The following is a 26,958-nucleotide window of genomic DNA, read 5'->3' on the forward strand; positions in this document are numbered from 1 at the left end:
TTTGTGTTGTTTGGATCCAGGAGGTGGTGTGACAGATGTTGGTCAGCTTTGTGGGGATATTGGAGTGGGTGTGTGGGTGTGGGTGCGGGTGGGTTTATCTGTAAAACTCCTGCTGTCTCTCTAATCCTTGGTGTAAGCGTATTCACAGACACACACTCATATAGACACAAACAACACACAGTGCAGTTTTTACTATGTCAGTGTGTCAGGGTTTTTTTTATTATCCATTTCTGAATCCCTTATTATTCATGGCTAAAATTTTGGGTCTGTATTTGGACTCTTGGCTTCTCTTTTTCCCTTATGGTCATTCAGGTGTGGGATCAGGTGTGGCATTCATTTTTATGAACCAAAGCATTCGTGAAGGCCACAAGAGCTGGGAGTTCATAACCTCGTCCAGTGCACGTTTCTGTTTTTCTTATTGGTCCTCATGATCCGTCTGATCGGCATTCGCTGCAAATGGGATTAGAGGAGGCGGGGTAATCTGGGGCAGCCCTTGGAAGTGAAGGCTGTGCGGTGAAAAAACGAAAAATGCACTGTCTTTAAACGAGAAAACGCAGCCAGCTCGCGTTATGCTGACTGCAGCATTATAAAGCAGGCGAAATCGTTGCTTGTACTGGGGAGCTGTTAGTGTCCAACTGTTTCACTGAGTTGAGGAAAGCTTGTTAGGTTGCAAGAAGTGGGCTGTACCAACACTTGGTCGTAAAGCTAGCTAGCTGGCTATCTACATGGCTAGCCAGTTAGCCAGATAGCCACTTCGCTGAGAGACCCACCACCCAAAGAATCAAACGAGAGATTAAAGCCATTATCTAGCTATAATCTTCCAGAGCGGATATTCAGCGCTGTTTACACTGGGCCAGTCTGACCAGGCGACTCGTGGAGATGTACAAGAACTGACAGGTAGGTCAGCACTGTTTTCTGTGTTATTTAATAAACTAAAGCAGTCTGAAAACGGGCGACTTGCTAAGCTATCAAAGCTGGGTTTGCTAGCTATGCTAGGTTTTCGCTACTAGTTAGCTAGCTAGCTAGTTAATCTGTCAAAACGTTTATCTCCCAAAATATTTATACAGTACGAGGCACAGCCATACATACAGTCTGTGTGTGCTGCATATGATGAAACTAGTTAGCTATAGCTAGCTAGCTAGTGTTAGCTATCTACCACTTCTACCGTGTGACTTGTGTCGTAAATATTTAGCTAGCTAGCTAGTGTATGAATAAATAAATGTGTTTTAGCGAGTTGACTACTTGGCTAACTAAATGTCTTGGTGGTGGTGGTGGGTTTAATTTACCGGAGGAACCGCGTTTAGCTCCGGCGTTCATCCAGCGAGAAGTCGCAGCTACATCGGGAAGGGTTTCCTAGCGGTAGCTAGCTAGCTAGCTCAGTAGCTTCCAGGCTAACGTTACCTAGCAACCTAACTGCCTGTTCGCTATACTAACTGACCCACTTCTGTAGCTGCTGGTTGTCATTTCTCACATCTCTGCCTAAAATAAGCCTGGTTGTGAATCTGTTGAATTAACCAGCTGCTCGAAACACACCATATCTGTTAGCCTGCCGCTAGCCAGCTAATGCTAAGTATTTTTGGCAGCTAGCTGGGGTTATCTTCTCCTCCTCGCCGGCGGTGAATCACACTGCAGCTCGTGATTAACGCCCCTATTTAACTGACCACACGGCCGCCGTTTGGGTGCACGCTTACGGGACGCTTTATGCATATTGGTTTCACTTCGATAGCGTCAGAAATGTGGCCAAGGAACCGTTTTACACGGTGGCTGGGTTTGCCTGGGTTTGCCTGGCTTCCCCACCCTAAAAGGGCCACGTTTACTCACCGGAGTCTGCCTGAGCCCGAAGCCGGAGAGAGTGCGGCCAAGGCGGCAGAGACAGAGCGCGGATTCGCTCCGGGCCCTGCTGATTACAGCTGCAGCGAAACACACCCAAAAAACCCTGACACGCTCACGGTGCCTGGCTGCACACACACAGCCCTTTTACGCAATCTACACGCGGTTTGGGCTTTCTGATCGGTGTAACGGGTTAAGGGGTCTCGTGTTGTTTCGTATACTCTTTTATTGGCGTCAGATTTGCAAGATTTTGAAGAAATTCCCCCTGTTGGCCAGCTGTGCGGCACAGTGTGTGAGTATCGCTGGTGCAGCTCCTGTAGATCCTGTTCTGTAGATACACCTGGAGATAAAATTCCAGGGTGTATCTGCTCATCATTTATGGTCAAAATGTCTGAAATGACCGAAAGAAATGCTTGTGGAAGCAAGAATATCTGAACACAACTGTTTTACAGCACAGTCTATGGGATCCAAAGGCATCCTTCATGTCAGCCGGTGGATTATAACCAATGCAGCAGTTTGTGTGGCAGCATCTACACCCAGGCTGCTTCTGTTTCTTGCTCAAGACCTTGCTAGCTAACCCAGGGATACATGCACATACCTTAATGCACTGTATTTTTGTAATCCCCATATCCACTAGTTAGACATTGTTTGGCACTGGTAAATATAAACCAGCACCATCACCATCAGCCTTGTGTGAATTCAGTGTAGATCTATCTGTGGTTCGGTTTGTCTCTGCTCTGGGCGAACCAACATGACTGGACTGCTCTTGGCAAAGCAACAAAGAGGTGTAGATTATGGTGAGAAAATGAAAGCTAAATGTCTCATAATACACATTTCTAATTTGGAGACCAATTAGAAGAGAGACCAAAAAAAACAAATGGGTAGTTTGTTATGCATTAAACACCCATTTGTTTGTTGTGATTATTGCTCCTAATGCTCTTACCAAAAAGCCTCAGGCCTTCCCTTCTGTGAATGGCTTAGTGTGTTTATACAGTATACAGAGTGGTATTGTTGCTCTTCGATATAGGACTGAGTAAAATGGCAGGGAAATATGATCATATTTGATAGACTGAGTAAAGAAAAGTGAAAGTAAAATTTTATCCTATTCCCTGAAGTCCACATTTGACATCTGTTTTGGTTTATGTACAGAACCGCCCTCATTTATTTTTACATGACTCTTTTATTCCTTAAAATTAAACGTATCTTGTCATTCTGTTCTGATTGGCTGCTCTGGATTGTGCCTCATTCAAACAGCCCTTCCTAGAAAGTGCAAACTGCTGTAGGCTAAATGGGTGCATGTGTAAATACAGTGCTGTAATGTAATAATACACTATACAATACACCATGTCCTAATGTTTGTGGATACCCCTTCTAACAAATACATTCAGCTACTTTGAGTTGCACCCATTGTTGACACAGATGTGCAAAGGCACACACACACACACACACACACACACACACACACACACACACACACACACACACAGAGCTTGTGGAGAAGTACTAGAGTAGAATACAGTAGGACTCTCTGGAGCAGATAAACATGAACCTACATACATAAATATGTACACACTATTTCTGATGAAACAATGGATTTTTGTTCAGTTTTTTGTTTGTTTGTTTTTTGAAATATGTGAAAATGTTTTGGTAGATCTAACTAACTACTACTACTATCAGATGAATTGTGAGTAAATCATCCCTGTATGAAGGTCACTCAGTGAAAGGCATCAGGTGTTTTGCTGTAGTTGTTGTGTAGTCAAATGCACCATGATGGTTTCTGTTTTGACCTACATTTGAAAAGGTTTGGCTCTATAGCGTACTTTGTCGTGAACGGCTTTCTTTTCAATAGAAAAAAGGCCTATCGTCAATGTCTTTTGTCAAGACTTTGTTGAGTGTAATCTAGGGGGGAAGGTCTATTAACCTTTCCACCTTTAAAAAATTCAGTGTCAGTGAATAGTTTGACTGAAAAGTGTCAGTTGGGGAGAAGAATAAGAGACAGATGAAGAGGGATTAGATGTAGGTCAGCACAAGGTGCATGTGGAGGACCTTTAACACAGAAAACACGGAGTTAGTGAGCAACTCTGGTCTTTTTTTTTATTATTTTAAAAAGAGAAAGTCTCAAACCAGAGCTACAACCCAAAGTGTTCTACTACCTTACCAGTGTCCCATGGTTTTGAATAGTGGTCACCACCCTGCTTCTGGAGAATTTCCTACCTACAGACTCCAACCATAATCGACCCCATCTGTCCATCTAATTCAGGGTTCTTCAGTTCTGGTCCGGGATGGCCCGATATTCTTCTAGTTTGGTGATTTTTCTGCTCAAGCACACCTGATTGAACCCATCAGCTAATTACCATTATTAGTTGGTGTGCAAGAGCAAAGAAATGAGCAAACTGTGCTTTACTCCAGCCCTCAGTTCCCCACCCTGATCTAATTACTGCCCTCAGACGTACTTGATTAGCTGAATGAGGCGTGTAGGATTTGGGTTGGAGCTGAAACCTGCAGAAAGACAAATCTACACTGGGAGAAGGGTACTGCTTTAGAGCATATTTCCATTATTAACTTTTGTGTGTGATGATCAAGTCAATGCATAATAATTATTCTATTATGAAAATAATATAGTATTTGGTTTGTGTGGCGCCATAGAAAACACCAGTGAGCTAACATGCCATGTGGGAGACTGTGGTTTGATTCCTGGTCTAGATGACTTTGCACCTATACACCAATAAGAGTCCTTGGGCAAGACTGCTAACACTGCATTGGCCCGTCTCTGTAATACGTGTAACATTGTAGGTCGCCCTGGATAAGAGCGTCAACTGAATGCTGCAAGTGTACATTTATTAAGCACCTTTTAGATGGATACTTTTTTGTATTGTAAAATTATACCTCCTGCACTATTTGTTAGGGTTAAAAGTGAGGATTTTTAGATACAAAGTAAATCATTGTTGACAAGTTTCAGGATTACTCTCAGTCTGGTCCCATGACCAGATTTACAGTAATTGACCAACCTCGGCTCTGCCCAGAGAGGCATTTTTTACCAGCTGTTTTACTGCACACTGACAAATCCCATTCAGCCTGATGAGACATTGTATCACACATCTCTGTCTACCATGTAATCGAAGTAATGTTAGCCTGGTGGCAAAAAATCTAGTGCAATTTCCAGTCTAGCCTCAACACAAGAGGTTTTGTTCCCTAGCAAAGTGGTTTAAACGGGAAACGCAGCTTTTGTAGCAAGTTTTTTTAGCAAATGACTGTCCAGTTTAAATAGAAATTAGGATTTTTAAAGTGGGAATTTGAGCCAGTCTTCCAACTGTGGTTACAAAATAAGGCGTTTGTGGGTAGAGCATGGACAGATCAATAATCCATGTCTAGTTGCAAATCAGTTTTGCTATTTGGCTGCATAAATTAATTGAATGATTTAAAAATTTTTGTTTTGCAGCTTCTACTGCAAAGCTATCCAACTACCCACCTGTTGTATTTGTAATTTGCTAAAGCTATTGATTCACTAGATCCTATAAATGGAAAGTGTGAACTGTAAGGATGATTTTTAAATGTCCTTGAGCTAGTTTGGAAAGTGACCGGTTTAATATTTAAACATGACCTTCTAATGACAGCTGGTCGGTAGAGCTCAGCTGTATGGTGTTTACTGTTGTCATGCTAATCTGCTCCACAGTGAACACATTGTTTCAAGCAAATCAAATAAATATATTTTCTTATTTATTTTTACTGGGAATTGATATTGTTTAAAAAAAGAAATCAACACTGCTTCCTGAACAGTATTTCTTCCATACCTTATATTTGGGCTAATTGTTGCTGGAAGCGGGTGGACTGGACGGGACTAATCCAGAAGTACTAACACTTCTGATATTTAGACGGCCAATCAGCAGTCTAATTTTTGTAACAAGCATTCTCTCTGTACCCTTAAAAAGGATGCTAGTTCGTCCTAGAGGGATCAATTACTGGAGCTATCTTTGTTTCCCTTGTTCACTTGTGCACTCCTTCACAAAGTCAAAATATTATAAAAAAATTATAATTTAGGAGAAAGTGGTTTGCTTGTTCTAAATTTGATGGGTTGCAAACTCGCATTATGTAAAACAGCCTCGAACATAAAGTAGTGTTGCACCAATACCAGTACTGTATCAAGCAAGCAACATGTCAGTGTTGTGATTATTTCACAGTTAAGACAAGCAGCAGCAAAAATGGTCGCTTCAGGTTCTGTTATGCCGGTTTTTGACAGGTTTTTCCATTGCTTTGAAATGAAGCTGTTTGTTCAAGCTTAGTACCATTTATTCTTTCTTACTCGTACGTGTTTCCATACTGTGGCAGTGTTCATCACCATTTAAAAAGGTTATTGAAGGAGTAAAAATAGATTAGGGTAGAAAAAGTATTTTGGTGTGATGAAGGTACTCTGTATTCACAGATACTTGAGGGTCTGGTATCTGCCTTGATATCAAGAGGGAAAAGGAGGTATCTCAGCTTTCTTCAAATAAACTCAGTATCCTGTAAAACTTGATAGTGACCCAAAGCTCTTTCTGATGTTTGTTTCTATGGTTATTTAATGAATCAAATAATTTACGTAGTCTGGTCAAATAATGTGGCTCTGTTTTGAATTCTCTTCACCTTGTCTTTTACTCGCATGTATTAAAACAGCTGGTCATGACTTTTGTTTTACAGTTTGTATGAGAATTGTTTGTTTGACTGAGTTGCTAGGCGAGAAAAAGGAGAAAATATAATATCCCGGAAAATATAACATCCTCATTTGTGACTTTACACACATGGCTTTAATTAGTCATACCAAATCCAGCAGCCTTGAAGTGGTCTTGGAAAATGTTTTCTGTTTCTGTGTGGACTATTTAATTGTAAAAACAGCAACAAAAGGGCTGTAGATTAGATTCAGTTGCTTAAATACGTAATCTAATTATGCTGGTGTGTCTGTGTGTATATGTATGTGTGTGTATATAATGTGTATATGCATATGTAGATAGATATAGATGACCGATGGATGGAGAACAGTAGAGCAGTGGAACTGTGTGCTCTGGAACGATGGTGCTTCATACATTTGGGTTGAGGTGGTGTGGTGATGCTCCAGCATCTTGACCTCACATATTACCAACTAGTCATTGTTAGTTTACTGAGGCTCCTTGTATTTTTATAAAAAAAAATTGATTTGAAAATAGAAAGCCAGCTTCACTGTGGATTTGTCACTGGGTTATCTCCCATGCAGGTGTTTTGATGAGAGGGGAGGGGGTAACTTATAGTACCCTTGTAGACCGGGATAGAGAGAATGATGAGAAAATAGCCCAGACCACTGAAGCATGTTAACAGGGTAAAGCGGTTTGTCTGTGCTTGTCTCCAGAGTAATGCGCTGTGAATACAATGATTTTTTTTTTTTTTTTTCCTTCTCTTTCTAACACACACACTCGCTTACACACGCCCTGCAGTGCAGTCAGATCTAATCTGAATGTGAGAAAGTGCAGACCAGTCTTTGCAATGCTGTCTTTGACAGCTAGTCCAGGATAGTCACCTGTCATTCTGGGGGAAATGGCTCCCTTTTAACCTGAATAATTTATCACTCTTTCTCTCTTTCTCTTTCTTTCAGATAATAGCTGTTTGTGGGCTGCTGTGCGCTCTACCACACCTTCCAAAAAGGAGCATCCCTGCAGCAGAAGGCCGACGTGTTAACCTGTTGGACTTCTTTCTCCTTTCTATGGATTATTCATACTCTCTTGCACGTATGCACATGCACACTCATACACTAATGTAACTGTAGGCATGGCCCAAGTCGCTTGGGCTTGAGACCGCATCCCTCCGAGGCGCTTATGTAATGCTCCGTCATCGGCCAAGAAACAACAGCTGGCCGCAACACAGAAGTACGTGAGGAAGTCCCTGAAGTCTCCTAGGGCAAAGCTGAACTTTTGGTTTTCCATTTCGTCTCCACACACACGCTCACCGGAGTGTTTCGGAATTGCTTTAATAGCCCTGTGGTCTTTATTTCAAAGTCGCTCCACTGACCTGAATCAGGGCTCAGGAGTTTCTGGAGTGAGCTTTCTCTATTTTAAGATTCGAAGGCAGTGCTGCGCTTCAGGGCATTTCTTTTTTTTTTTTTTTTTTTTTTTATAATTGTTTTTTTTTTTTTATTTGACTTATTGCTCGTGTAGATGGTTAGCAAACTGTCCGTGCTATTAGGAATAGGCTTGAAGCATCCTCTAGTCTCAGTTGTTGCCTATATCTCACAAACTGAGTGTGAGAAGTCTCTCTAAACTGATCCCTCACTGTCTTTGGCCTTTTGGCCCAGATCAAGAATGCTTCGAGTTGGTAAAGAGAGGCTTAAACATGCTCTGTGTAGTGATATACAGTGTTGATTGAAATGACAAAAGGTATTTTTACGTTTTTCATTAGAGCAGTGAGATCAGAAGCTTGAGCTGCCAGTTATTTGTGTGCCAACATCATAGCCCTTCCAACATTGCTGTAAAAAAGAAGACGGTAGACGTGTGGAGTCTATTTTATTATTATTTTTTTTACTCCATTTTACTGTGTTTTTTCAGGTTTTGATTTAGTTTAGCTGTTTTTCTAACCAAACACCAGGCCCTCTGGGGAGGCTTTGAAAGCTTTAAACTGCACTCAGAGCTCATGTGCCTGTCAGGAAGGCAAAGCTTCTTTCTTTTTTCCCCCCTACTAAGCCAACATTTGCTAAAGATACAAAGACAAACTGACTAAACCAAGTCATAAAGATTTTCTTCTCTACCTCTTTAAGTTGTACTGTAAAACCAATTTCTTTTCCACAAAATTCACTCAGTCTTTAAATTATACGGTCTTTAAGTTTCACATACAGGACTGGATTAATTAAACACACAATTTACTTTAACACTATTCTTAAACTAAATTACTTAATTACTTCCACCAAAAACTTGAGCCATATTTTTATTTTATTGTTTGGTTATTCTACTGCTTTTTGTTGTCAGTGTTTTTACTTTGAAAGGGCTTTTATGACTGTGCTTATTTACAGAATCGGACCCTGCGTATAAGTGCTGTCTTTGTGGCACTGCTAACGGTTCGCAGAGAAGCCAAGCAAAGTACAGAGAACCTACTTTTTAAGAGTTGCGTCAATAATTTTAAGTAAGCCATTCACAGGAACTTTCATTTTTTTTCTTGTTTTGTGGCTTCTAGGGTTCAAGAGATAATAAATGGACCTCATTATCCTGACCTGTGCAGTGTAGAGCGCTTTAGCCCAATCCCTGCTGTTTAATTTTTTTTCTTGCTCTGTACCTTTTATTGTTTGTTTAAAACTTTTCTGCTGAAACTATGCAGAGGCTGTGGCCTTTCTTTACCTTGAAGCGAGGGAGAAAAGAAGTGTCTCTCCTTCCTTAGTCTCTACCCACACCTTTTACGCATTCACATCCTTGCTCACTGAGATTGACATTTTTCCTGTGGCGGATGCTCCTGGTTTTCCCTGGGTGATGCCAAGCAGCAGTAAGAGTGGGGGTGTGTCTGGCCCCGCCTCCCCACCCCACCCCACTGTTCCGTCCCGCCCCCTCCGACCCAGTCGCTATGTTCCAGTGTCCGCAGCGACAGCCTTCCTCGTGGGAGCTACCACACTCTTCTTCTGCTTCACGTGAGTATGCTGTGCCTCACACACAATCAAATGCATAACATGATAAAGTTATGTAAAAAAGGACCCCCCCCCCCCCCAATAAAAACGCTGTAATTTTTTGACATTTTTAAACATGAGCATTTTGTCTTTATGCTATAGTCCTCGCAAAAAAAAATATTTCTTTATTAAAGACATTTCTTGTTTTGTGTTTACTTGTATTACCTCCATCTGTCAGTGTTTTGTCAAATGAAGATCAAAGGTTTTTAATTTAAAGATATTATCCTGCTGTCTCTACTAGATTCTGCAGCATTGCTATAAGGATTTGATTGAATTTAGCAACAACAGTGTTAGTGAGGTCAGGAAGTTGGATGTTCACCACCCAACTCATCCCAAAAGTATTGGATGGAGCAACATCCATCATTCCAGAGAACACCTGTCCAGAGAGTCCTGTTCTGTTGGCAGTACTTCTCTACAGGGACTGGGCAAGCTGTGTGTGTGTGTGTGTGTGTGTGTGTGTGTGTGTGTGTGTGTGTGTGTGTGTGTGTGTGTGTGTGTGTGTGTGTGTGTGTGCATTTGCACAACCTCTGTCAGCAATTTGCGCAACTTAAAGTAGCTGATTGCATCCATTAGAAGGGGTGTCCACATAATGTATATGTTGCCCGAACTAATTTTATGTTAAATTGCTTGCAAAAACCAGTTGATTTTTTAAATTAGCTAATTTGTTGGGTCAGGGGGGTTAGAGCTGGAAAGACACTAGGGATGCACTGTTATGGGGCTTCTGAGCTGATGCCAGATTCTGATGCCGTTTATATAGTGTAGTCATTGGGACTACCTGGAGTAACGTTACAGATGTATGGAACCATTGCATGCAAAGGGTTACAGATGAAGTAAAACAAACATAACAGGTGCTAGCAATAGCTCTTTGAGTGATTTCCAATGAAGAACCACATGTGATCTCTAAAGAACCATGTTGGTAAGAGATGTGAGTGTGAAAAGCCTTTAAATTGGTAAAGAACCTCTACAGCCAATAATACAAGGTACCTTACCTTTTTTTTTTTATTTTAATAATTGTCTTCTAGTCCGTATCACTTTACACCAAGTGTGTTACATGTGCCAGGAATGCATCTTGGCAAGAGCACGCATGTATGACTTGTAACATAATAAACATACTAGACACAAACACAGACTGCTGACACATATTTAAAAAATTCCGACATTAAATATGATACCAATATGGTTCAGTCTCACAGTGCATCCCTAGAAAGCACCGTAGTAAGCAAGGCGGCTGTACTCCAGGATCTGACTAATTGCATCGTTTCTTAATCATGGATTTTATTACATTCCAGGCTTTCAGGTTCAGCTAATAAGAGCTCAGCATTTTAACTTTAGCCTTTAAAGTGACTGCTTCGCTGAGACGGGCAGCCGTGAAAACACTGAGCTGATTCCCTTTAGTAGTACTACTACTAGTGCTGTCCATTGCCTCACAGTAACTCATAATTGCGCACTCAGGGTCACCAGTTGTGAGCTCTGCACTGTTTGAATCATTCTCCATACGCTCACATAAACTCCACGCACATAAGCTCTGTGTGTTTGGCAGGCAGCCAGACACAGTCACCTCCCTTCTCAGCTTCAGTCATTCAGTTGGTCTGATCCCTCTCTTCTCACCAAACCCTCAGATTAAAGAAAAAAATCAGTGAAAATAGGGCAACATCTGCTGTACACCACCCGAAAAACACAACCATCCTCAAGCACCCTTCATTTGTCTTTCACTTCGTCCACGTTTTTACCTTTCCAGCTTCCAGCCCTTCCAGCATCGCTCTCTTCTAGGTCTTTCTTCCTCCCTTCTGCATCGTTTCCACCTTCCGTTTACTGGCTGCTTTTATGTTCTACTTCATCTCCCCTCCTATCTTCTCCTGTGTCAGTCTCTTTGTCTCTTTACCTGTTTGTCAGTAATCTTTCTCAATCGTTTCTCGCCAGGAAGTTGAGCAGTTCATTGATGTTTCAGTTTTATTGTTTCTATTTTTGTGTGTGTAAGTGTGAGTGAGATGGAGTGGCCAGCTTATAGTCCCAAATATGGGTCAGTGTTCCCATGACAACCAGTCCCCTTTACCTGAATCCAAATTCTTGAGCATCAGCATTACTATCACCAGCCCTGCAGAGTCTCACGCTGTCGAAATATGCATGCATGCATGCACACACACACACACACACACACACACACACACTGTATGTCTTCATACATTGTTTCAGAGACAAATTAATGTTTGGTTTTTTTTTTTTATTTTGTTTGTATTTTGACTGCATTCCTGTGTTTTATCTCTTCTCCTCCAGGTGCCCGTGGCTTTCAGAGGAGTTTTCAGTTGCTGTGCCAATATATAATGGCATCATGTTCCTTTTTGTACTGGCCAACTTTTGCATGGCCACTTTTATGGACCCTGGCATCTTCCCTAGAGGTATCCTACTATCCACTTTTATAATGTTTGTAGTGTGAGTGTGTGTTATGTGCACAGTTAGAGATTACTAATGCTAGGCTGTTGTCAGTCTTCATGCTGTATCTACACGTTTGCATTGGTAGGGGTATCTTGGTTCCATACAGTATAGGTGTAAATGGCAGTTGTGGCAATTTGTGGCCATGAAAACATTACCATGCTAATGATCATGTGCAGTGCATTAATGCTACCACAATGCGATGATATGAAGTGTTCACATATCCTTTTTTTCAGTACATTCAACAAAACCAATTTGGAGTTTGTGTTTGTAGTGGATACACCTAAATATCAGCTACAAGAACACTTCTGATTCAGTTTGGATTCTGATAATGTAAACAGCATTCATATTAAGCCCTTTTCAGCCAAGGTTGAGTTTACATTGGTTCCTGCGGTAATTCTCCCTTTAATGGGGGCTCCTTTGTAACTGGATGTGGATAAACCATGTCTGTGTTTATCTCCCTCATCATTTGAGAAGATTTTAGGCCGAATTACCTGCAATTTCTTTTCTGAACTCAGCAGTGGTCAGAATCTTCCATTAAGTTCCATTCAGATTCATATAATCTGTGTTTAGGGAGAGGTCACCCATCATTGGAGGATATAAAAGATATTTGGCCTTATTGGCTGATGGATGCCATATGTAGTTGCCATACGAATGCATGTATCCAGGATCCTTCAGTGGATATTAAACACATTTCTGAATTACAAAACAAAAATTTCCTAAAATTACAAATTATTTAAAACTAGATTCAGTGTCTTTTCAACTTCAACTTTAAATTTACATGCAACTGATGTAAATGTGGTAATGTGACACTTCTCCTCTGGTAAATCTAATACTATATAGATACAAGAGCTTTGTTTGGCATAGTTTATCAGGCGTCCACCTGAAAAAAAATAGACTGCTAATAAATAGTGTTTCTGAGAGGGATACCTTCTCGGTACAAAGAAAGATCTCTTGCAGATAGGCCAGTTAAGTCATTTACAAAATACGATTTTTCCCCCCTGAGTTATTTCAACATGGTAATAAGAGAGCTGTGTCAGTGATTGATGATGGATAAAGTGAAATGCCTCAAGTTTTTTTTTTTTTTGTATGCGTGTTAATTTCAGCGGAAGAAGATGAGGATAAGGAGGATGATTTCCGAGCTCCACTCTATAAGACTGTGGAGATTCGTGGTATACAGGTGCGCATGAAGTGGTGCTCAACTTGTCGATTCTACCGACCACCTCGCTGCTCACACTGCTCAGTGTGTGACAACTGTGTGGAGGTATGGATCCATTCATAACCTCATACATACACATACAAACCCCTTTTTACCACCCACAGTCCCCAGTCTCCTTATCTCTCTCACTCTCTTAAGCTCGCTCTCTTAGACCATTCTTGCTGCTGCTGTGTTGACAAGATCTAGCTGTTTTATTAGGCTAATTAAGTAGAGTGTACCTGATCTTAATCAGCCTGTGTGTGTGTGTGTGTGAGTGTGAGTAAGCATATGTGTCCAGATGCCTTGAAAGTAAATCTCTCTCTCTCTCTCTCAATCTGTGTGTGTGTGTGTGTGTGTGTGTGTGTGTGTAGGATTTTGATCACCACTGTCCGTGGGTGAATAACTGTATAGGCAGGAGGAACTACCGCTACTTCTTCCTGTTCCTGCTCTCTCTGACTGCTCACATAATGGGCGTCTTCGGGTTTGGCCTACTCTTCGTCCTCAACCACACACAGGAGCTCGACAGAGTACACTCCGCCGTCACGTATCCTTCTATGCTATGTGGGTTTGTGTGGGGAACCATTAGTAAGTGCTTCAGTGCACTAAATTACCAGTTTTTGCACCTACATTATGGGTCTCTTTTGTAGGTTTGCGATTACTGACTACAGCCTGCATGTTGCTGCACAATTATTCAAGATTTAAAAGTTTATTGTATATATGCACAGCAGAAACAAGCAGTTACACTGTACAATGAAATTCTTACTTTGCAGTTCCTCCATTTACTGACAGTCTTATGAATATCAATATAAAAAGAGAGAAACAGAATATAATAAATATAATTAAAATACTAAAGTAAAGCTAAGTTAAGAAAGTTAGAGTCGAGTAGAGTTGCATATGTAAAATGCATCGTGCAAGTACAAAAGTAAACAGTATTTGAACAACAGTAGCGGCCCGATGGTAGGAGCGTGAAGAGGCTGTGTTGAGGGTGTGTAATGTGATAATGCTGTGGGCCCTCCTGATGCCCCTGGTCCTGTAGTGTGTTCCTGTTGTGAATTATCCTCCCTCTACCTCATCTGACCATAGTAGTAAACAGATATGCTCTAGTAAAATATTTATAAATATAAATGCATTGGTTTTATGTCTCTTCTATTTATATTTATATCTCATATTTATTTTATATTATCTTATATTTATATCTACTCCCTAATTTTCCATTGATGACGTGAAGGCATGCAGGGGTCTTTTTCTTCATAGCCAGATGAAAGTTTTTTTTTTTTTTTTTTTATTATTATTAGATCTATACCTGCATCTTCATTAGGCTCTGATCAGGTAGCTCTGCTGGTTTGTTACTGGGCTCGTTGAAGACTGCTGAGCATTTCAGTAACCCGGTCCGGCTATGAAGGGATGCTTTGATTTCTAAAATGGATGTGATGTGATGTGATGCAGTCCGTTCTGTGTTTAACAGGTTCTGGATATTGTGTGTAAAGGGGAAAAGTAGTTGTTTTGTTATTAATGGTGGATTTTTGTGAATTATTTGTGAACTAATGGTAGTTTATTAACCCTTAACCTGATGCAAGGCCTTCTTTCGGGCTTGATAACTCAGGAACACTCAGCAGGGTGTAGCATCTCTAACCATAGAGATTAAATAATGTATATAGACAAACCCAGGAAAACAGTTCTGTATATTAAGACAGCTTTATACTTGGTGGATTTGCAACTGGTGTATTGACCCTGCTCATTGGATCGTTGGTCACTGGTCAAAAGGCAATGTTATCTTTCTTCTACCCATATATTTTGCATGGTGGACTGTTCTCTGCACAGCAGTTGCACTAACTTGATGGTGACACATTGGTTATTTATTGGACTGATACAAACATAAGAGACACTTTTACACACCTCAGTGTCACTTCTTATTTGAGTGTAGGCTGTTAACCAGAAATATTGAGCTGACAGATGTCCTGTGGTCAGACAATGAATATTAATGAAGGGGTAGAAGACGACTACCGCAAACTTTTATATAGAGCCATAGTCTCTAACTGCTCTACAGCTGTATTCACAAGGTCAACAAAATAGGCATGTCTAATAAAGTGGCCAGTGCATGAATAAGGGTCAGTGTTTATATTATATGATAGTGTTTATATATATATATATCATAATTAGCAATAAAAATAGATGTATAATTAGTGTATTTCTGTATATGTGTGTTTGTGTCATTTTCCAGTTGTTTCCTTGACATTATTCTTCTTAGTATGGCTGTTATGTGTGTTGCTGGACTTTTCTTCATCCCGGTAGCAGGCCTTACGGGGTTCCACATTGTGCTGGTGGCAAGAGGCAGGACTACTAATGAACAGGTGTGTCTGTCTGTGTGTCTGTCTATCTGTCTGTGTGTCTGTCTGTCTGTGTGTGTGGGTGGATGAGCATGACATGCACAGTCATAATCTCTAGCAGTCTTGGTTGTTTTGCTGGTCCAACAACGCTCATGTTGGTAAGATTATAATCCTTGTAAGGCAGTTTTATAAACCTTGCGAGTGTAACCTCTACACAGCTTGTAATCTTAATCTTTATGCCCTCTTTCAGTCGCTCCCTCCCTTTGTGTGAATCATAACAGTCACCATACCTGACTGTTATTTCTCCTGTTTCTGCATTTATTTTCCAGAATTGTTATTTGCCATTCAAGCATTTCAAAAAAATATTGTGTACTGTAGCAAACCAATCACAATATTGACCAGATTTCCCATAATCTTGTAAAGATCTAAAATCTTAATTTATTGACCATTTGACCCAGTTTTAAGGTATTTTTTTCTTTTTTTCCATGATTGATTGTTTTACAAAATAAGTTATATTCAGATGATTTAATCCATTTACATCAGTCTCCCTCAATTTTTATTATTATTTTTTTTATGCAGTGCACAATCAAGAGCTCTATCAAGAGCTAATCAGTCCTTCATAATATTATGATATTTGGTAACTTTTGCTGAGTTGGTTTAGCTTGGTACAGTACTTTCGTATGTTCTGCCATTCTGATAAATCTAGCTTGCTGAATTGGCACAACATGGGGCTGTGACTAACTCTTTACAAATGCCCATCAGACAACTATACAACACGCAAACACAGAATAAAGTGTGCTACCATTCAGATCAGTCTTATTGTGTTATTGTGTTATTTGTGACAAAAAGCAAGGTAAGGCTCTCAGTTTTATCTGCATCAGCCAAGGTGTATGTATACAATCTGTGTTGTGTGTGTCTTTTGCCATTGAATTGAATTATGTGGCTGTGGGAGTGGGCAGTGCATTTGAATTACATTTAACAACTAGAGCCGGGATTTATCATGTGTTTTTATTATTTATCATGTGCACAAGGAGCTTGGATCCGGCCATTGGTGTAGTATCAAGTATTCTTTGCAATATATAGAACATGTACATATCGTTTACAGGCAGTGTAGACAGTCCACACAGTATACAGGCAATAAGAAAAGTATAAGAACAATAATATACAGACAGTGTACTTATTATATTACTTACAGACGCAAACATAGAAAATACACACATTCATCAAGCAGCAGATATAAAAAATTAAAAATTCCTAGGAAAACCCAGCAGAGAACCGTTAGATTGGATAGATTTGAATGTTTGTTTCTATGTGCGTGGTTTTTCTATCGCATATCAAATCATTCCATGGAAGCACCATCAGCAGTGGCTTACAAAACAAAATGTGTGCACACAAGTCCTTCAACAGCACGCTAAAGACAGAAATCGGATGCTAACAAACACTAATGTGAAGTGTCTGGGCAGAAATATCAGACAAGCAACATGGCTTGTGATGTAAACATGTTGTGTTTGAAGGTGTGTAAATTATAGTGTTAACCAGAATTGTTGATTTCTCTGTTTTTTCTGTAGGTGACGGGGAAGTTCAGAGGAGGAGTGAACCCTTTCACTAACGGCTGCTGGAGAAACGTGTCCCGCGTTCTCTGCAGCTCACAGGCGCCCAGGCATGTCCTTCACACTTTCAATTACATCCCTGTCTTCACACCATCTCTCCTTTCCATCCACTTACCATTTTGAAGACTTGAGACTCTTTAGAATTCATCACAACAAATTATATAAACACCACTTTCATTTATCCATCATTACACATGTTCTGGTCTTGTGCAAAAGAGGCTTTTCATTGAACATTCTCCATTGATGCATGATTACTGCAGTCCTGGGGTTAATCTGTCTGGAAAACCACACTGTTTCAGGTAGAGCTGTGCTATATTGTAATATGAAATGTTATCTGTAGGAAATGTTGCGGTATAACAGTAGTTCTTGGAGATTTGTGCAGAATTTCAGGATATTAACCCAAATTCTCTAAGCCTGGACTTACCCTCTTGGCATCTTTACAGCTGTATGGGCTAAAGATTAACCCTAAACACGCTTCAAATGAAAAGCAGCCAAATAATGTGTTGTTAAAGATGTTAAAGCTTTCCACCAGTAGCCTCAATATACATAACTATTTTTTTGTTTTACTTTTTAGCTTTAATATGGATAATTTTTTTCTTAAAGCAACATTGAGTAGCATTTTTTAAAAAGGGAAAAAAGTCCTGTATAATGGCTACTCCGGGCTTAGCATGTTGACAACTGCACTGTGTAACTTTGCACAGTGCAGCTTGCACATGTTCTAAGAAAAAGTCTAATGTTTTATATTGCATTGAACACTTGATATAAATCAGTAATAAGCCCTTAATTACATTATTTGTCTTGTGAGTGTGTATGCTTGCCTACTTGGAAACTGTCACAGTGCATTCAGCAATAAAGAAAACATGGTGATGGAAAATATGGCAACGCACAGAATTCTCCAATTCCACTGATTAAAATGCTGATCTTTCTTCTGTTATTCTGTCTTTTGAGACAATCCAGAGATTTTAGAAAATGTTCACATTCTTCTAAACCTTACTGTTGGGGTAATATCAGGGAGTCCGTAACAATGTTTGGTAACGCTTAAAATGCTTCATTTATCCACCCTAGGTACCTAGGCAGGAAGCGGAGGGCTCAGACAGTGTCTGTACAGCCCCCCTTCCTTCGGCCACAGCTCTCAGAGGCACAGCTGGCAGCCAAGGTGCTCGACAACGGTATCCAAGGAGATCTGCACCGGGTAGGTCATCTTCACACACGTCCCTTTGTTCTGTGCTTTTATTTATTTGTTTATTTATTTATCCCCCCCCCCCCCCCCTTCATCTACATTCACAATTGTTACCACTGTCTATGATCAGTTGTTCATTTGTAGTTTTCACTAATTACTGACTCCCTAAACAATGTATGCAAATTAGGTCTATTACTATAATGGCACTATAATAAAGCTTGTTACTGAGAAATTTGAAATGTCACTGCTGGTTCTTGAAACAATCTAATAATTGTTTGATCATATATGAAAGACACTCCTTAATATTGACCGAATATTGGGTGCAAATGCAGGTCATTAACTTTATTCTCTCCTATGTTTAAAGCTAGTGCCAGCCAGTGACACTAACTAGCTACAAAAAATATTTACATGACTTAAGTTAGCATTGCATTTATCATGAGCTTTTTTTATGGTCCTGTTTCACATTACACTGTATGTCCAAGTATGTGGACACCCCTAATGAATGCTTTTAGCTACTTTAAGTTGCATCCATTGCTGACACAGATGTGCAAATGCGCACACACACAGCTTGTCTAGGACTTGTAGAGAAGTATTGTCAGTAGAGTAGTCTAATGTCTTGAGCAGATCAACATGAACCTATTGGCACCATGCCTAATGCCAGACATGAGTTAGAGGGGTATAAGGCCACTGGCATTAAGCTGTGGAGCAGTAGAACTACGTTCTCTGGAATGATGGTGCTCCATCCAATACTTTTGGGATGAGTTGGAAATGAGGTGGGTTGGTGATCATTTACTATCCTGACCTCACTGAAGCTTTTGTCATTGAATGCAATAAAATCCTCACAGCAGTGCTGCAAAATCTAGTAGAAAGCCTTCCCTGGACACTAAAGATGGTTATTAATATATGTCGGTTTGTCTTAAAAGCCAGTTAATCCTGTCTGTGTTGTCACTCTTCTTACCATTTTTTTTTTCTTAAGTGTGCTATTCTATGCTGACTCATGAATTGTCTCTTTCTCTATCTCTCTCCCTCAGTCTAAGAGTAGCTTAGAGATGATGGAGAGTCAGTCTGCTGATGCTGAGCCACCTCCTCCTCCTAAACCAGAGCTTAGATATCCCGGCCTGTCAAGAGGATCCACTGGACACTCTGAAGGTATGTTGAATTAGGGGGGAAAACAATGCTCATTGTGGAGATTGCCAGAAAGTCTGGTAGGTTCTGTTGGTTACTGTGACCAAGAACCCATACTTCAACACAAAGTGCCTGAAGGGTCTGTTTGTTTTTTTATTCGAGTGATTTTAAGCACTTTTTTATGTGAAATCGTATAATTACTCAAAATGCCCATCCCTCACACACATCTTTTATGTATGTATGTAAGTGTTATTCTTATTGTTTTGACTTGTTGTTGACATGGATGCTAGTGTTTTGTGCTAGCATGAAAATCAGAAATCTAAGCTGTATTGAAAAGTAAAAGCTTAAGTGATGCAGTGATCTTAATTGTGTATCTGTGTGAATATTAGTTTTTTTCATGTGTGTCTTAAGTGCTGATATTAACATTTATGAGATTTGGAAATTAAGACCTATCTACCTATATGTTTATGGCTTGTTTTAAGCAGTTATCTGGTGCTTTACTAATAGTTTGAGCTGATTCCATCTGGCAGGTGAGCCAGGATGCAAAGAGCTACTAGAATATTTGCATTGGTGGATGGAGGGGGAGAGGAGTTTCATAAGCAAATTTTAGAAAAATAATAAACTTTTTTTTTTCCTTTTTTTGTGAATATGTAACCCCAGTCTATTTATATGTGGCTTGCATCTGTTTTATATGTTTTGTTTATATTTTTTATGCCTTTAGACAAACTTATTTCCTGTCTCCTTGTTGCTTACATGTCTCTTCTGTTTTCCAGAGAGCAGCCTGTTAAATAAAGCTCCACCAACACCCACCATGTACAAATACAGACCTACTTACAGCAGCCCAGGAAAGAACCACACCGCGCTGACACACGCCTATGCCAACCAGGTAACCTGTGTTTGTGTGTGTCACATGTTTTTTTGGTTTTTTTTTGAGTACTGGTGACAGCATGTACCTCACAAGGGTATGTGTTTACTTATTTGTGTGGATGTGTGAATCAGTCTGGCTCTGTGATTTCATGCAGAAGTCGTGATTAATATGTCCACTATCATTCATCCCTTGCTGCATGTGTCTAGTTATGATTTCTTTCACGCTTGATATTTTTAAATCCTCTCCTTTTTTTCTGTTTTTAATCCATTCTTCTGCATTAATGTGTTTTCTTTCTTTTGATTTGGTTGACCCAGTGGCTTTCAGTTGAACAGTATCAGTAAGTTTACACTGTACTCATTTTTTTTTTTATTTGTACATTTGTGTCTGTGTGTGTGTTGTTTGTCTGTTTCTAAGCCTTTCTCTTACTCTTAGAAAATTTGTCTCACAGGTTCAAGTCTATGATTGTTTAGGCATGCTAACATGAAGTTTCAGTTCTCTGCTGTTTTTGAATATTTATTCTTTTAGTTTAGGGTAGTTTTGTCCTTTGGTCTTTTGTCCTTTTTTTTTTTTCTTTGCATATGCCCTGGTACATCAGTTGGGTAACACTGCACTCAATATCTGATTCCCTTTATGTAAGGCAGTTACTAATTGATAGAAAATTCCAATCATTTTCATTATTCCTCATTTCCATCAGCACACACAAACTCACCATCTGTCCTCTTAGCATAGCTGTGAGAGAAAGGCAGACTTGGATTTAGCAGCACCGTGCACATCTAATGGATGTGTGTTTGAACGAGTTGTGGCTGTACAGCACTGGATTACGGTAGACCAAATTAGAAACACAACACAGCACTACATCATTTTGCTGATTTGCTGATTTTTTTGTCTGTCCATTTTGTTGGCTTAAAGCAGCGCAGTTTTGTTCCACTGGCAGCAAAAAAAGTGATTGATGTTTACAGTTTTTTTTCCTGTGGCATCATTCATACCTTATATGCCATTTGAGCTTTTTGAAGGATTTGGTTCACAATGAAAAATGGAGGAAATGTATGTTTTGCTGGTAGTGTCTGTTAAATCACTGGTGGTGGCACCCTATGGCAAAGATGGCTTATGATGTAGAGAAAATATTGCAAAATGCTTACGTCATTCAGGGTTGCAAATTACATGATACCAGCACTGCCTTTTCCCCACAAATCTACGGTGTGGACTTCTGATTTGTCCATCCTTGCTTGTAACCACCACGGCGTCTGTGAATTCTGGCCACTCTCAGCATCCAAGCATTTATTTATTTTTTATTCTCTCTCTCTCTCTCTCTCTCCTTCTCTCATGGTGTCACTGTAGCTGTAGAACACATCCCAAGCTCTCCATTGTTGTCTTCAGTTTTGCTGTACTAATATTCCAGTAAAACATTGTCAGAAATCGACCCAATCATGGGTAACAATGCTTCAAAATATAGAGCAATGCTTAGTCTTAAAGTGACCGTGTGCATTGTACAAATCGTGACCGTACAAATGGGGAACAGGCATTCTGTTATACCGCTTTATACCTCTTCCCAGCTCTAGTCGCATTAGTAGATAATGCAACAGTATGGATGCGGTCAAACCATGGACAGAGTGTATTGTTAAAATTCTACAGATTAGGGGATGACTTTATGGGCAGACCTGTCCTAATATTTTAACTCAACATTCTGCTGTTACCCTCCAACAGTTGGTGTCTACAATAGTAATGGAAACTTCCAGACGTTGGACATTAGCCTGATATTGTTGCCAGCATTGTTTAAACAGTGTATACTGCATACGTGAGATGATTGTATACACACAAGGGTGTGTGTTGATAAAGTATGCATGTTGGCAGACACCTGAGGGTCTTATTTACTAGATACTTTTTCATTTGGACGGGCGGATAGACGTTGAGCTTGCATCTGACAAAACCTCCATTGTTGTGGCCAGCTTGGTGAACTGTAGATCTTGGAAGCTCTACAGGATCTCTACAGGAGGAGCTCTAAATGCTGAGACTTATTTTAACCTGACTGGACATGCCTTAAAAAGTTTCAATTGCTTTTACAGCAAAAAAGGGTGTCCGAGCCCGTCCTTTATTTATTCAGTCCTCTGTCTTTTAAATTGGGCCCTAATATTTCTTGAAATTCAGGAGATATAACTGAAGAAATTATATATAAGATCATTCTCTTCTTGCGTAAGTATTTAAAACTAGAATTCAAACAATTGTTAAAAGATACAGAGAAGAACCCAGACTTCAACATCTTGAAATGTGTTTAGAATTACTTTGGTTGTGCAAAGCAGAAAATGTTCCAGCTTCTAAGATAGAAATCCAGCGCTCCAGGACTGGAGTTCCCCATCCCTGCCCTAATATAGCTGATGTCCTATTCACCCCCAGTGCTTATGCCTTTACTACAATTCCAGCATTACTGCTCCTCTTTCTTTCTTCTCCTCAGCTTTGTCTTATTCCTCCTATACCAATTTCAGTTTCCTCTATATTTAATACAGTTCTTTCTCTGCCTCTCTCCCATTCTCTTACTTTCTCTGTTTCTCTCTCACTCTGTCTGTGTCTCTCTCTAGATGAGTCGTGGGGACAGTCTGAAGGAGTCCTCCTCCTCTCTCCTCCAGTCCAGTCAGCAGCCAGGCTACCGCTCTGAGCCCAGTCTGGATGGCCGTGAGGGAGGAGTAGGAGGAGGAGGAGGAGGAGGAGAGCGTGGGGTAGTTGAGCGACCTACTGTAGGCCAGGGTGTGCCTCCGGGCCCCGGAATCCCTGGTTACTCTTTGGGGGGACGCTCTTACCCCTCCTTCTCAGACCCCACTGTGCTCTCTGGAGGTGCCTCACGTTCCTCCAGCGTTCGCTCCTCCCACAACGCACCACCATCAGAGGCCACCACCTCCACCAGCTACAAGAGCTTAGCCAATCAGACGCCTCCGCCAGCCCCACGTAACGGCAGCTTGTCCTATGACAGCCTGCTCACGCCATCCGAAAGCCCAGATTTTGAGTCTGCAGCGCCTGAGCTGTCTCCTGGGCGAGCGCGCACACCTGTGCTTGGCTACAGCTCTCCGTTCCTGTCTGCGCAAATTGCTCAGCAACGGGAGGCGGAGCTCCACCAGTCTTCTGCCTCTAGCTCCGCCCTGCTTGCTTCTCCGCACCGCACTGCCTACTTACGTGGCTCTGCCTCATCCCCACCCCCCCCACCTGAAAGAGAGCGCGAGAGGCTGCTTCATGACACGCAGCCTCATCACCACCACCACCATCATCACCACCACCACCACCGGCCACCGCGCTTTGCCCGCCCGCCCCTCCTGTCTGACTCAGGATTGTCACAGCCCTCGTACCCGTACCGCACTCGCTCCACGGACGCTCCGCTGCCCCCCTCTACCCATCCGCCCCGCTCTCCCCACCCCCCTCCCTTAGGGAAGTCTCTGTCCTACTCCAGCGCCGCAGCTGCTGAGATGCAGTATCGCCTGGTCCGCAAGGCCTCCGCTTCAGTCGGGGGAGGGGGCATCCAGGCGCCCAAGTGAGTAACACCACCCCCCCCCCCCTCAGCCTTTCGACGCTCTGCGCAGCCTGCTGCCTCCTTCCTCCTCCTCCTACTCCTCCTCCTCCCAGACTCCTGTGAGTGCATCTCTCTCTTTAACTTGACCTTTCTGGAGTTTCCCACCTTTTTATTTCCTTTCAAGCTCTTGTTGCCTCATTGAATGCTGCTTGGACTCACTGCCAGCTGTTGCTTGCTTGCAAATCATTATGCTTACATAGTTAAGGTTTTACCTGAACCAGTGCGATAAAACCTCGGCTTTAAAAGTTTAAAATTTTGTTTAGTTCAGACTTGGATAGTCAGAAACGCCTGTCCGCACTTTTGACAGAGTTTTTAAATTGTTACAATGAAGGCCTGTAATTGTATATGATCTCTGTACATATAAATAGTGCATAAACTGTGGAAAGTGAGTTTTTTTGTGTCGTTTCAGATTTGAAAAATTGTTGTTTTTGGTCATCGTGAGCAAAGTCAAAGTTCTGTATCTCAGAAACAAAGATACAAGCCTGACTTTATTAAGACATTATTTCATGAAAGTATTAAGCAAGTCTGTAGTGCTCAGTTGGGTAGATTTATTATTTTTAATAGTATATAAAATTGATTGTTGATTATGTTCCATGTACACTATATGTTTGTGAATCCCCTTCTAAAGAGTACATTCAGCTACTTTAAGTTGCACTTATGCTGACACAGATGTGCAAATGTTGAGCACACTGCTTGCGTAGTCCCTGTAGAGAAGCATAGGACTCTCTGGAGCCCAATGTCAGGGGTATAATACCCTTTAGCATTAAGCTGTGGAGCAGTGGAACAGACTTTTCTGGAATGAGAACTCTTGTCACCAAGTGCCCTCATATCCTCACAGCAATGCTTCAGAATCTAGCAAAAAGGCTTTTTAAAAATGAATTACTTAATGTATTTATTTATTTTTGTATTAATATCCTAGATTATGGAAGGAAAACTGAATGAGCAGGGGTCCCGATACTTTTGTCTGCGTAATATATGGAACTTTTTGCTTAGATCTCTCTCTCTCTCTCTCTCTCTCTCTGTCTGTCTCTGTCTCTGTCTCTGTCTTTCTATCACATATATTCAGGGACGAGATTCAGATGAGATCCTATAGTCGGACGAACGGGCAGCCCAGATCGTCTCTCCCTCAGTCTCCTTCTTCTACCCCGTCTTCTCCTTCTCATCCAGTCAGTGTCTCCACCCGCCCAGGACAGGCCTACCCCAGTGTTGGTTCTTTGCCGAGCCCCGCCCACAAGCCTGGGGGTGGGGTGAAGAAGGTGACGGGCGTTGGAGGGACCACTTATGAGATATCAGTCTGAGTGATGGGCAACCGCTTTGACTGGCATGGTAACAATAGCTTGGGCCATGGACCACCTTGTTCTGCCCACTCTTAACAGGAGAGTCTTGCTGCTGGAAGTGAAGCATGTGGTGTGCAGCAGACATTTCTTGGTGCATACTCAAGATCAAGAATAGGACATCACCACCAGTTTCGATTTTACAGATGAGGAAAGTAAAAAACAAAAAACTGACCAGCAGGTTTATGGTCAGAGAAGACACTCAGGAGGAGGAGGAGTAGAGTGCTGTTGCTCGAACGTGGCACCTTGTTATTTAATCCCCTCACATTTCGAGGCTGGACTTCCTGACTTATCACTAATAAGGAGGTATGACACTTTATAGGTGTGCAAATACCTGGACTGCTTTTTTTTGTTTTCTTTTTCTCATTATAAGGAAAAAAAGATTGCTCTATAACAAGGATGTAAATGATGCATTGTATGTTCTGTATAGAGAAAATGGGTTTGGTTGTTCTCCTAGGGGTTTTCTCCAAGTAGATTGATTTAAATCCGAGACTTTATGGCATGCGGTTGCCACTCTGGACCACTGTGATTGGCTTATTGACCATTCTGCTTCTGTGCTTCTTGACCAATCAGAACTGGAGAAGCAAAGCATTAAGTAGTGGGCTGCTTGGAAATGAAATGGCAGAATTGGTTGTTTTAATGACGAGCCTTTTTCAAGATGGTGTTTTAGAGCAATTGCCTTGGAAATCAAGGAGAAATCCTTTTTTGTTTGTTTTTTTATTTAATTTCAAAGTTATTTTATATAAATTTATAAATAGCTATTGATGAGATCAATAATATTGGGCATATTTGAATAGTGCAGATTTTATGCAGGTTCTTTGGGCCACCTGTGTATGTTAAGCATTTCTGATTCAAAGATCTGAACCTGCCTAAAATATGCGTTGTTTGAATGCACCCTTTTTGTTTTTCTACTATGGCTGATGAGATTTATGTCCAATTTGGATTTTTAACCAGTCAAATGGGTGGGGGGAAAGTCTTGCCTACTTTTGATTGACAGCTGCTACAGCCACTCTGAGGCTGAGCCTGTGTCTCCAGGTAAAGACAAACCATGAAATCAGCCAGATGAAATCTATATAATGCACAGTCGCTAAGATGTAGCATCTGAACACATCCGACACACGCAGGTTTGCCTGTTTCTTGGGATATATTTCGGAGATCCATTGTAAAGTTTGTCTGCCTCTGATAAATGTCTTTTTTCAGTTATCGTTTAAAGAGATAACTCTCTGGTGGCCTTGTCTAGCTGACCAATTATGATTACAAGCTAGCTGGCCAGTGAGATGGGGAACTACGATATATCTGCACACTCTGATAGGACAGTGGTTGAACCGATCAGTGTGACCACTGTAATTATGAATTATGAAAAGCCTTTTTTTATTATTTAATTTTTACTTTCTTTAAAAAAAATAAAAAAAAAATATTTTGTGGACATTTTGCAGGGCTTGTTTTGGTGATTCCTTGAATTGTCAGTGGCATTGGATGGAAATTTAGATCAAGGCAAGACTAAATACATATTTGTCTGGCAAAAAGTGTTTTGTCAGCTGGTTAAACAGCTCAAGGATGCCCTCTCAGTAGGGGGTCTGGATCAGTAGGTTACTTGAGAAGGAAAAAAAGTGTACTGTATAGCTCAGTGTGAGTGAATGTAGGTATGTGTGTGTGCGTGTGTGTGTGTGGTTGAGCATTGGTAATAAACTCTTTATAAATCACTCGTTTGATGCTTTCATTTGTATTGATGTCAAAGTTAAACATGGGTTTGTTTGCCTGTTTAATTGTACGGTTTCATATGTCTGTAATAGAAATAATCAAACCATGTCTTCTGTTTCTGATTTGATTTGCTTTGTTCTCCAATAATATTTAG

General features: G+C 40.9%; 1 protein-coding gene across 1 annotated transcript; it reads left to right on the top strand.

Moving 5' to 3' along the window:
* The first annotated feature begins 481 nt into the window (after nucleotides 1–481).
* On the top strand, nucleotides 482–26,806 carry zdhhc5a (zDHHC palmitoyltransferase 5a). The gene is made up of 12 exons (XM_072678447.1): nucleotides 482–897; nucleotides 7,430–9,442; nucleotides 11,753–11,874; nucleotides 13,015–13,172; nucleotides 13,478–13,650; nucleotides 15,355–15,457; nucleotides 17,002–17,093; nucleotides 18,109–18,235; nucleotides 19,255–19,372; nucleotides 20,122–20,234; nucleotides 22,790–23,730; nucleotides 24,836–26,806. Exons 2-12 carry the CDS (start codon nucleotides 9,288–9,290, stop codon nucleotides 25,065–25,067), a joined length of 2,334 nt encoding a protein of 777 aa, XP_072534548.1. The 5' UTR covers nucleotides 482–897; nucleotides 7,430–9,287; the 3' UTR covers nucleotides 25,068–26,806.
* The last annotated feature ends 152 nt before the right edge of the window (nucleotides 26,807–26,958 follow it).

The sequence above is a fragment of the Salminus brasiliensis genome, chromosome 4, assembly GCF_030463535.1.
Source record: "Salminus brasiliensis chromosome 4, fSalBra1.hap2, whole genome shotgun sequence".
In the NCBI taxonomy this organism is placed as follows: domain Eukaryota; kingdom Metazoa; phylum Chordata; class Actinopteri; order Characiformes; family Bryconidae; genus Salminus; species Salminus brasiliensis.

What these genes read in the sequence shown, in the direction of transcription:
- zdhhc5a (XM_072678447.1), top strand. Translation starts at nt 9,288, where the DNA reads ATGCCAAGCAGCAGTAAGAGTGGGGGTGTGTCTGGCCCCGCCTCCCCA. An exon ending in TGTGTGACAACTGTGTGGAG is followed by an intron (nt 13,173 to 13,477) that starts GTATGGATCCAT and finishes GTGTGTGTGTAG; the next exon opens with GATTTTGATCACCACTGTCC. An exon ending in CACACGCCTATGCCAACCAG is followed by an intron (nt 20,235 to 22,789) that starts GTAACCTGTGTT and finishes GTCTCTCTCTAG; the next exon opens with ATGAGTCGTGGGGACAGTCT.